General features: G+C 45.6%; 1 protein-coding gene across 4 annotated transcripts in view; it reads right to left on the bottom strand.

Annotated features, from left to right (window-relative positions):
* Window positions 1–12,244, bottom strand: part of hexa (hexosaminidase A (alpha polypeptide)) — an 85,695-nt gene that overhangs the window by 34,227 nt on the left and 39,224 nt on the right. For 3 of the 4 annotated variants that reach the window (XM_041836738.2, XM_041836737.2, XM_041836739.2), the window contains exons 11-13: window positions 5,357–5,537; window positions 4,221–4,311; window positions 3,332–3,439 (exon numbers count right to left, since the gene is read on the bottom strand). In XM_041836738.2, coding sequence (XP_041692672.2) covers window positions 3,332–3,439; window positions 4,221–4,311; window positions 5,357–5,537 — 380 coding nt within the window. Of the gene's footprint in view, window positions 1–3,331; window positions 3,440–4,220; window positions 4,312–5,112; window positions 5,203–5,356; window positions 5,538–12,244 lie in introns of those variants that run through there. The other variant, XM_041836740.2, reaches the window with a different exon arrangement.

Genomic DNA, 12,244 nt, shown 5'->3' with positions numbered 1-12,244 from the left:
CTCTAACCCAGTTAGCTAGCTAGCATGATGAATATGATGACTCTCCTCTCTAGCCCAGTTAGCTAGCATGCATTTCCCCATTAGACAGCTCTGCAAGCACTATAATGTAAAAATACGTTGGTTAGTCACCAAATATGGAGTTTCGTTGTGCAACTACCTTTATTTAATGCCGTAACGCCTGGTATATACTTCCAAAAAAGGTCTAAATAAATATGTACAAGCAACCCAAAAAAATATTGTCTGGAAATTATATATTTATTGTTTTTTACTAAGTGCGCATGCGCCAAATGCACCTTTTCCGCACCTGGCAGTGACAGTAATGAGTGATTTTTATTGGATGTGCCCAGGGGCGTCATGTAAAGTACGTGAGAATGGCTGAGCGGTGGTCCAGTGGTCCAGAGGGGTGCAAGGCCCCCCATCCAAAGTACGTGAGAATGGCTGAGCGGTGGTCCAGTGGTCCAGAGGGGTGCAAGGCCCCCCATCCAAAGTACGTGAGAATGGCTGAGCGGTGGTCCAGTGGTCCAGAGGGGTGCAAGGCCCCCCATCCAAAGTACGTGAGAATGGCTGAGCGGTGGTCCAGTGGTCCAGAGGGTGCAAGGCCCCCATCCAAAGTAAGTGAGAATGGCTGAGCGGTGGTCCAGTGGTCCAGAGGGTGCAAGGCCCCCATCCAAAGTACGTGAGAATGGCTGAAGCGGTGGTCCAGTGGTCCAGAGGGGTGCAAGGCCCCCATCCAAAGTACGTGAGAATGGCTGAGCGGTGGTCCAGTGGTCCAGAGGGGTGCAAGGCCCCCCATCCAAAGTATGTGAGAATGGCTGAGCGGTGGTCCAGTGGTCCAGAGGGGTGCAAGGCCCCCCATCCAAAGTACGTGAGAATGGCTGAGCGGTGGTCCAGTGGTCCAGAGGGGTGCAAGGCCCCCATCCAAAGTACGTGAGAATGGCTGAGCGGTGGTCCAGTGGTCCAGAGGGGTGCAAGGCCCCCCATCCAAAGTACGTGAGAATGGCTGAGCGGTGGTCCAGTGGTCCAGAGGGGTGCAAGGCCCCCATCCAAAGTACGTGAGAATGGCTGAGCGGTGGTCCAGTGGTCCAGAGGGGTGCAAGGCCCCCCATCCAAAGTACGTGAGAATGGCTGAGCGGTGGTCCAGTGGTCCAGAGGGGTGCAAGGCCCCCATCCAAAGTACGAGAATGGCTGAGCGGTGGTCCAGTGGTCCAGAGGGGGTGCAAGGCCCCCATCCAAAGTACGTGAGAATGGCTGAGCGGTGGTCCAGTGGTCCAGAGGGTGCAAGGCCCCCATCCAAAGTACGTGAGAATGGCTGAGCGGTGGTCCAGTGGTCCAGAGGGGGTGCAAGGCCCCCATCCAAAGTACGTGAGAATGGCTGAGCGGTGGTCCAGTGGTCCAGAGGGGTGCAAGGCCCCCCATCCAAAGTACGTGAGAATGGCTGAGCGGTGGTCCAGTGGTCCAGAGGGTGCAAGGCCCCCCATCCAAAGTACGTGAGAATGGCTGAGCGGTGGTCCAGTGGTCCAGAGGGGGTGCAAGGCCCCCATCCAAAGTACGTGAGAATGGCTGAGCGGTGGTCCAGTGGTCCAGAGGGGTGCAAGGCCCCCCATCCAAAGTACGTGAGAATGGCTGAGCGGTGGTCCAGTGGTCCAGAGGGGTGCAAGGCCCCCCATCCAAAGTACGTGAGAATGGCTGAGCGGTGGTCCAGTGGTCCAGAGGGGTGCAAGGCCCCCCATCCAAAATTTACCATTTTCAAACACCTGAAACAGCTTTTTCCAGCAATCTAGAGCCATAATCATTATGCTTAATCCTATGTAAAAATATATATATATGTTTCTGCATATCCAAGCATACCTCTTGAGCTGACTGTATCCTCCAGTGGTTATTTTGTAAAGAAACGAAATATGCATCTCTGCATCTATGCTTAAATATGGGTAAAAGATTGAAAGGAATGTATTTTTCACTGCATTTAGTTATTGCTTGCTTTTCTAAAGTCTACCAACCTTGCCAGCAGGCATGCCAGCTAAGATAGTTAGACAAGCTAGCTGCTCTGACTTGATTGATAGCCTGAAATGGCTTCTTGGAAGTTAGTTATGAGGTTGGGAGATTGGGAACCTATCTGGGCTAGCTAAAGGCAAATTCATAAAATTGCTAGGTGGATAGTAGTTTTACAGAGAAAACATTGATATAAATACTAATAATTATTATTTTCATAAATTTTGAAACAGGAAAAATATGAGGGGGCACGTGCCCCCCTATTGGAATGACGCCTCTGGAGCTGTCTAAGAGGATTTGGCACATAAATTGGTCAAAAACAATAACTAGATTTTTTCCACACAATACATATTTTCGGTTGCTTCTACACTGAACAAAAATATATGTGCAAACAATTAAAAAGATTTTACTGAGTTACAGTTCATATAAGGAAATCAGCCAATATAAAAAAATAAATTAGGCCCTAATCTATGGATTGTACATAGATTAGGGCCTACATAACTGGGCAGAGGCACAGCCATGGGTGGGCCTGGGAGGGCATAGGCCTACCCACTTGGGAGTCAGGCCCACCCATTGGCGAGCCAGGCCCAGCCAATCAGAATGAGTTTTTCCCCACAAAAGGGCTTTATTACAGATGATCCCACAGGTGAAGAAGCCGGATGTTGAGGTCCTGGGCTGGCGTGGTTACACGTGGTCTGTGGTTGTGAGGCCAGTTGGACGTACTGCCAAATTCTCTAAAATGACGTTGGAGTTGGCTTATGGTAGAGAAATTAACATTCATTTATATAGCATGCCAATTGCATACTCCCTCAAAACTTGCGGCATCTGTGGCATTGTGTTGTGTGACAAAACTTTTAGAGAGGCCGTTTATTGTCCCCAGCACAAGGTGCACCAGTGTAATGATCATGCTGTTTAATCAGCTTCTTGATTTGCCACACCTGTCAGGTGGATGGATTATCTTGGCAAAGGAGAAATGCAAACTGACAGGGATGTAAACAAATTTGTGCACAACATTTGAGAGAAATACGTTTTTGTGCATATGGAACATTTCTTGGATCTTTTATTTCAGCTCATGAAACATGGGATCAACACTTTACATGTTGCGTTTATGTTTTTGTTCAGTATAGATTTTTATTTTAACGTTTTTTTAAAGTAACGGCAGTAAATAAAGATAGTTACTCAACAAAACTCTATATTGGGTGGGTAACCAATGTATTTTGGCATTATATAACGCTTGGAGAGCTGTCTAATGGGGAAACGAATTCAGGCTAACTGGGTTAGAGAGGAGAGTCGTCATAATCCTCTCCTCAGATACTGGTTCACGTAACCATAGTTACCATACCTTAGTAGCCTGCAGCGGAAGTCCACGAGGCGAGGGAAGGCGTCGGTCACACTGGAGGTCATCTTCTCATCACTCCACAATCGCTCTGCAGCAGCACTGGCCCTCGGCCTGCACACACACGGCTATTACATAACATACTGTAACATACTGTATTTAGTTCACATGCTGTTACTGTATTTAGTTAACAGACTGTTACTGTATTTAGTTCACATGCTGTTACTGTATTTAGTCAACAGACTGTTACTGTATTTAGTTAACAGACTGTTACTGTATTTAGTTAACATGCTGTTACTGTATTTAGTTAACATGCTGTTACTGTATTTAGTTAACAGACTGTTACTGTATTTAGTTAACAGACTGTTACTGTATTTAGTTAACATGCTGTTACTGTATTTAGTTAACATGCTGTTACTGTAATTAGTTAACAGACTGTTACTGTATTTAGTTAACAGACTTTTACTTTATTTAGTTAACATGCTGTTACTGTATTTAGTTAACAGACTGTTACTGTATTTAGTTAACAGACTGTTACTGTATTTAGTTAACATGCTGTTACTGTATTTAGTTAACAGACTGTTACTGTATTTAGTTAACAGACTGTTACTGTATTTAGTTAACATGCTGTTACTGTATTTAGTTAACAGACTGTTACTGTATTTAGTTAAGACTGTTACTGTATTTAGATTGCCTGTTTTTGTTATTATGTCTGTTTGAAAAATGGGCTCTGGTCAAAAGTAGTGCACTATATCAGGAATATATATAATATATAATATATGATATAATATAATAATATATGATATAATATAATAATATATAATATAATATCATATAATATACATCATATAATATATCAGCTATTTGGGACTCACACAATGTATTTTATATTTACCAGAGACGAGGAGAGAGGTTGGTAGCATCAACATATTCTCCCCACATGCACACCTCTCCACCAATCACCAGTTTCTTCTGCTGCTCTGTACCTGTGGAGGTAGAGTACATAAGACCGTACATACTGCACCTGCCCACGACACGGCACAGCACGACACAATGGTACAACACGGCACGACACAATGGTACAACACGGCACAACACAATGGTACAACACGGCACAGCACGACACAACACGGCACGACACGGCACAGCACGACACAATGGTACAACACGGCACAACACAACGGTACAACACGACACAACACAGCACACATACACAATCTATGCAAAAGTATGTGGACACCCCTTCAAATTAGTGGATTTAGCTATTTCAGCAACACAAGTTGCTGACAGGTGTATCAAATCGAGCACACAGCCATGCAATCTCCAGTGACAAACATTGGCAGTAGAATGGCCTGACTGAAGAGCTCAGTGACTTTCAATGTGGCACCATCATAGGACGCCACCTTTCCAACAAGCCTTCCATGCCCCTCCCCTACAGTGCCAGCCATGCCCCTTCCATGCCCCTTCCCCTACAGTGCCAGCTATGCCCCTTCCATGCCCCCTCCCCTACAGTGCCAGCCATGCCCCTTCCATGCCCCTTCCATGCCCCTTCCCCTACAGTGCCAGCCATGCCCCTGCCATGCCCCCTTCCATGCCCCTTCCATGCCCCTGCCATGCCCCTGCCATGCCCCTTCCATGCCCCTTCCCCTACAGTGCCAGCCATGCCCCTTCCATGCCCCTTCCATGCCCCTCCCCTACAGTGCCAGCCATGCCCCTTCCATGCCCCTGCCATGCCCCTTCCATGCCCCTGCCATGCCCCTTCCATGCCCCTTCCATGCCCCTTCCATGCCCCTTCCATGCCCCTTCCATGCCCCTTCCCCAGTGTGTAGCAGTAGTGGAGGCTGGTGGAGGAACACATCAGAGGACGGCCCCATTGGCTGAAATTGAATAAATGGAAAGGTATCAATTTGTTACCTTTTTTCAATTTATTTGAAACCTTTTGAACACATCAATTTGATACCGTTCCACTCATTTCATTCCCGACATTACAATGAACCTGTTCAGTGATTTGACACCGGCCTCTGCACACACCAGTGAAGTTGAGTGGCAGTATGGTGTAGTATCTGGTCCAGTCCTGTCCGTAGGCGATGTGGTTGATGTACCAGGGGGCGGCCAGTATGACCCTGTACCCAGCCAGGGTGATGCTACTCAGCTCCTGTTGTATCTGGCTTGGGCTACCCTTCCAGATGTGGAGCACCGTGTCCACTGGGATCTGAGGCAGGGTAGAAAAGATCTTGATGTTTGGTAGATCCTTTTAACCAACATTCAGGGGTACAACCAACATTGGCCTTTCCTTCATTCCTTGGGTTCTCTATCTTTGCCTCCATCACAAAACACATTGGAGAAGATCCAATCTAAGGTCCCGCCCCTCTGATCTTCACCACCAATGAGAAGGATACGAGGTGAGAGGATGGGAGGAATTAAGGAAAGAGGAATTGAGGAAAAGCCAATGTTGCCAGTGCCACTACTGCACTGTCTATCGAGTGTGGCTTTCTGTGGGGTCAGCCTCCTGCCTTGGGGTCAGTCTGTCTGTCAGCCTGTCTTGTTGCATGCCTGCCTGCATGTCTGTCTGTCAGTCTGTCCTGTTGCCTGCCTGTCTGCATGTCAGTCTGTCCTGTTGCCTGCCTGTCTGTCCTGTTGCCTACCTGCCTGTCAGTCTGCCTGTCAGTCTGTCCTGTTGCCCGCCTTCTGTTCTGTTGCCTGTCGGTCTGTCCTGTTGCCCGCCTTCTGTTCTGTTTCCTGCCTGCCTGTCCTGCCTGTCCTGTCTGTCTGCCTGTCCTGCCTGTCAGTCTGTCCTGTTGCCTGCCTGCCTGTCCTGCCTGTCCTGTCTGCCTGTCAGTCTGCCTGTCAGTCTGTCCTGTTGCCCGCCTTCTGTTCTGTTGCCTGTCGGTCTGTCCTGTTGCCTGTCCTGTCTGTCTGCCTGTCCTGCCTGTCGGTCTGTCCTGTTGCCTGCCTGCCTGTCCTGCCTGTCCTGTCTGCCTGTCCTGTCTGCCTGTCTTGTTGCCTGCCAGTGTTCTAGCTTGCACTAGGCTCCTTTACCTGTTAGCTGAGGGGTGGGTTTAACAGCTCACCTTCTAGAATAGTTATGTATATTGTATAAGTACTATCTATCCAAATGTAATGTATAACAAATTACTTTATTCTTTCTATGTAACTACTTTGAAAAAAAGTGCCATGTATGTAAAATATCTGTAGAATGTACATTATACTCTGATGAAGACAGCTTGGCTGTTGAAACGTTGTTATACAATCATTGCGTCTGAGCTCCAGAGCACTCTAGAGTGGGAGGGATCCTACCCAGTGGTAACAATAACTACCTGGAAAGTACTGGATCCTACCCAGTGGTAACAATAACTACCTGGAAAGTACTGGACCCTACCCAGTGGTAACAATAACTACCTGGAAAGTACTGGATCCTACCCAGTGGTAACAATAACTACCTGGAAAGTACTGGACCCTACCCAGTGGTAACAATAACTACCTGGAAAGTACTGGATCCTACCCAGTGGTAACAATAACTACCTGGAAAGTACTGGATCCTACCCAGTGGTTACAATAACTACCTGGAAAGTACCGGACCCTACCCAGTGGTAACAATAACTACCTGGAAAGTACTGGACCCTACCCAGTGGTAACAATAACTACCTGGAAAGTACTGGATCCTACCCAGTGGTAACAATAACTACCTGGAAAGTACTGGATCCTACCCAGTGGTAACAATAACTACCTGGAAAGTACTGGACCCTACCCAGTGGTAACAATAACTACCTGGAAAGTACCGGATCCTACCCAGTGGTAACAATAACTACCTGGAAAGTACCGGACCCTACACAGTGGTAACAATAACTACCTGGAAAGTACTGGATCCTACCCAGTGGTAACAATAACTACCTGGAAAGTACTGGATCCTACCCAGTGGTAACAATAACTACCTGGAAAGTACTGGACCCTACCCAGTGGTAACAATAACTACCTGGAAAGTACTGGACCCTACCCAGTGGTTACAATAACTACCTGGAAAGTACCGGATCCTACCTAGTGGTAACAATAACTACCTGGAAAGTACTGGACCCTACCCAGTGGTTACAATAACTACCTGGAAAGTACCGGACCCTACCCAGTGGTAACAATAACTACCTGGAAAGTACTGGACCCTACCCAGTGGTTACAATAACTACCTGGAAAGTACCCGACCCTACCCAGTGGTAACAATAACTACCTGGAAAGTACCGGATCCTACCCAGTGGTAACAATAACTACCTGGAAAGTACCGGATCCTACCTAGTGGTAACAATAACTACCTGGAAAGTACTGGATCCTACCCAGTGGTAACAATAACTACCTGGAAAGTACCGGATCCTACCTAGTGGTAACAATAACTACCTGGAAAGTACTGGATCCTACCCAGTGGTAACAATAACTACCTGGAAAGTACTGGACCCTACCCAGTGGTAACAATAACTACCTGGAAAGTACTGGATACTACCTAGTGGTAACAATAACTACCTGGAAAGTACCGGATCTTACCTAGTGGTAACAATAACTACCTGGAAAGTACCGGATCCTACCCAGTGGTAACAATAACTACCTGGAAAGTACCGGATCCTACCCAGTGGTAACAATAACTACCTGGAAAGTACTGGATCCTACCCAGTGGTTACAATAACTACCTGGAAAGTACTGGATCCTACCTAGTGGTAACAATAACTACCTGGAAAGTACTGGATCCTACCCAGTGGTAACAATAACTACCTGGAAAGTACTGGACCCTACCCAGTGGTAACAATAACTACCTGGAAAGTACTGGACCCTACCCAGTGGTAACAATAACTACCTGGAAAGTACTGGACCCTACCCAGTGGTAACAATAACTACCTGGAAAGTACCGGATCCTACCCAGTGGTAACAATAACTACCTGGAAAGTACCGGACCCTACCCAGTGGTAACAATAACTACCTGGAAAGTACTGGATCCTACCCAGTGGTAACAATAACTACCTGGAAAGTACCGGATCCTACCTAGTGGTAACAATAACTACCTGGAAAGTACCGGATCCTACCCAGTGGTAACAATAACTACCTGGAAAGTACCGGATCCTACCTAGTGGTAACAATAACTACCTGGAAAGTACTGGATCCTACCCAGTGGTAACAATAACTACCTGGAAAGTACCGGATCCTACCTAGTGGTAACAATAACTACCTGGAAAGTACCGGATCCTACCCAGTGGTAACAATAACTACCTGGAAAGTACCGGACCCTACCCAGTGGTAACAATAACTACCTGGAAAGTACTGGATCCTACCTAGTGGTAACAATAACTACCTGGAAAGTACCGGATCCTACCTAGTGGTAACAATAACTACCTGGAATGTACCGGATCCTACCCAGTGGTAACAATAACTACCTGGAAAGTACTGGATCCTACCCAGTGGTTACAATAACTACCTGGAAAGTACTGGATCCTACCCAGTGGTAACAATAACTACCTGGAAAGTACCGGATCCTACCCAGTGGTAACAATAACTACCTGGAAAGTACTGGATCCTACCCAGTGGTTACAATAACTACCTGGAAAGTACTGGATCCTACCCAGTGGTAACAATAACTACCTGGAAAGTACCGGATCCTACCTAGTGGTAACAATAACTACCTGGAAAGTACTGGATCCTACCCAGTGGTAACAATAACTACCTGGAAAGTACCGGATCCTACCTAGTGGTAACAATAACTACCTGGAAAGTACTGGATCCTACCCAGTGGTAACAATAACTACCTGGAAAGTACTGGACCCTACCCAGTGGTAACAATAACTACCTGGAAAGTACTGGATACTACCTAGTGGTAACAATAACTACCTGGAAAGTACCGGATCTTACCTAGTGGTAACAATAACTACCTGGAAAGTACCGGATCCTACCTAGTGGTAACAATAACTACCTGGAAAGTACCGGATCCTACCCAGTGGTAACAATAACTACCTGGAAAGTACTGGATCCTACCCAGTGGTTACAATAACTACCTGGAAAGTACTGGATCCTACCTAGTGGTAACAATAACTACCTGGAAAGTACTGGATCCTACCCAGTGGTAACAATAACTACCTGGAAAGTACTGGACCCTACCCAGTGGTAACAATAACTACCTGGAAAGTACTGGACCCTACCCAGTGGTAACAATAACTACCTGGAAAGTACTGGACCCTACCCAGTGGTAACAATAACTACCTGGAAAGTACCGGATCCTACCCAGTGGTAACAATAACTACCTGGAAAGTACCGGACCCTACCCAGTGGTAACAATAACTACCTGGAAAGTACTGGATCCTACCCAGTGGTAACAATAACTACCTGGAAAGTACCGGATCCTACCTAGTGGTAACAATAACTACCTGGAAAGTACCGGATCCTACCCAGTGGTAACAATAACTACCTGGAAAGTACCGGATCCTACCTAGTGGTAACAATAACTACCTGGAAAGTACTGGATCCTACCCAGTGGTAACAATAACTACCTGGAAAGTACCGGATCCTACCTAGTGGTAACAATAACTACCTGGAAAGTACCGGATCCTACCCAGTGGTAACAATAACTACCTGGAAAGTACCGGACCCTACCCAGTGGTAACAATAACTACCTGGAAAGTACTGGATCCTACCTAGTGGTAACAATAACTACCTGGAAAGTACCGGATCCTACCCAGTGGTAACAATAACTACCTGGAAAGTACCGGATCCTACCCAGTGGTAACAATAACTACCTGGAAAGTACCGGATCCTACCCAGTGGTAACAATAACTACCTGGAAAGTACTGGATCCTACCCAGTGGTTACAATAACTACCTGGAAAGTACTGGATCCTACCCAGTGGTAACAATAACTACCTGGAAAGTACCGGATCCTACCTAGTGGTAACAATAACTACCTGGAAAGTACTGGATCCTACCCAGTGGTTACAATAACTACCTGGAAAGTACTGGATCCTACCCAGTGGTAACAATAACTACCTGGAAAGTACTGGATCCTACCCAGTGGTAACAATAACTACCTGGAAAGTACCGGATCCTACCCAGTGGTAACAATAACTAAGCCGCCTACAAATCTCTGTATTGAATGAAATATTGCCACTACCTTTCTAAACCATGTCTATCTTTATTTCCCAAACATAATTCAACACAATCACTTCCCACTGGGCACAAACTGGTTGAATCAACGTTGTTTCCACGTCATTCAATGAAATTACGTTGAACCAACGTGGAATAGACGTTGAATTGACGACTGTACCCAGTGTTTTTTGTGTGACTATTAATCGTTTTAACATTTAAAACCTAACAAACATTTTTAACAGTTCCTGTTGTTACCTCATATCCCAGCGATAACGCCGAGCATTACAGCTGGGAAGAAAACACTTCAACTTGCTCAACCATTGGCTCAACCATTGGCTCAACCATTGGCTCAACCATTGGCTCATCTTACCCCAAGGCAAACATTTTGACTATATTATCCCACACAGCTACAAAGATGCACTTTCATGCTAGGTTTAGGACCTCTACTGAAACTTATAGAGACCCCAATCGATGTATAGAACAATCTTACAATTATTTACTTTAGATACAAGCATCATGAAACCTGTAACACAATTGATTTGATAAAATCATTTGACTTGGGGAAAATCAGTATTTTTGGACCTAACTTGCTTACCACTTTTACCATGTGGTTTCCTTCACGATTCCTAAATATTTTATAAAATTAAACATTTTGTGTTTGGTTTCCTATAAACAAAGGTGGCTCAACTTACCCCTTTGGCTCAACTTATCCCACTCTCCCCTATACATATTCCAACTAGACAACACATTATTCCCTGTTAATAGTTTTACCCCACTCTCCCCTATACATATTCAACTAGACAACACATTATTCACTGTTAATAGTTTTACCCCACTCTCCCCTATACATATTCCAACTAGACAACACATTATTCCCTGTTAATAGTTTTACCCCACTCTCCCCTATACATATTCCAACTAGACAACACATTATTCACTGTTAATAGTTTTACCCCACTCTCCCCTATACATATTCCAACTAGACAACACATTATTCCCTGTTAATAGTTTTACCCCACTCTCCCCTATACATATTCCAACTAGACAACACGTTATTCCCTGTTAATAGTTTTACCCCACTCTCCCCTATACATATTCCAACTAGACAACACGTTATTCACTGTTAATAGTTTTACCCCACTCTCCCCTAACTCTCCAATGGCTTATTGCCGCTAAAACACTTTGTGACATGTTGCTTTGAGTTTTTCTGATCCTTGTGTGTTTATTTAATTTGATCTCTTAGATCTGAGTGGATGACAACGATTATTATTACTATGAAAAACATTTGATCACAACAAAAATCTAATAGTTAACTGCATACTGCACTTTTCTTCACTGCAAACTGTTACACTTTCCCACTCCACACTATTCACTCCACTCCACACTATTCACTCCACTCCACACTATTCACTCCACACTATTCACTCCACACCACTCCACTCCACTCCACACTGTTCCACTCCACACTAGTTAAGAGGTTCTAACCCTTGAAAGCAAGGGGCCAGATGGTGTAGTATCTAGCCCAGTCATGAGTAGGTCCAGGCTGGTCTAGGTACCAAGGAGAGGCCAGGACGACCCTGAGGCCTGCCTTGGTCACCCTGCGGACCTCACACAGGTAGCATCCTCCTTTCCACACCTCCACCACTGACAGAGAGCTGCAACACAGCTGAAACACAACCAACGCTCTAGTCTAGCCCAGCGTTTCGCAAACTCGGTCCGGGAGCCCCCCACCTGGGTCCCTTTAGTTTTTAACCTAGCACTACACAACAGATTAAAATAACCTACTCATCATCAAGCTTTGATTATTTGAATC

Source organism: Coregonus clupeaformis, unplaced genomic scaffold (assembly GCF_020615455.1).
Source record: "Coregonus clupeaformis isolate EN_2021a unplaced genomic scaffold, ASM2061545v1 scaf0487, whole genome shotgun sequence".
Lineage (NCBI taxonomy): Eukaryota > Metazoa > Chordata > Actinopteri > Salmoniformes > Salmonidae > Coregonus > Coregonus clupeaformis.
Note: the sequence above shows the minus strand (reverse complement) of the source record. Positions and strands in the feature narration are given on the sequence as shown.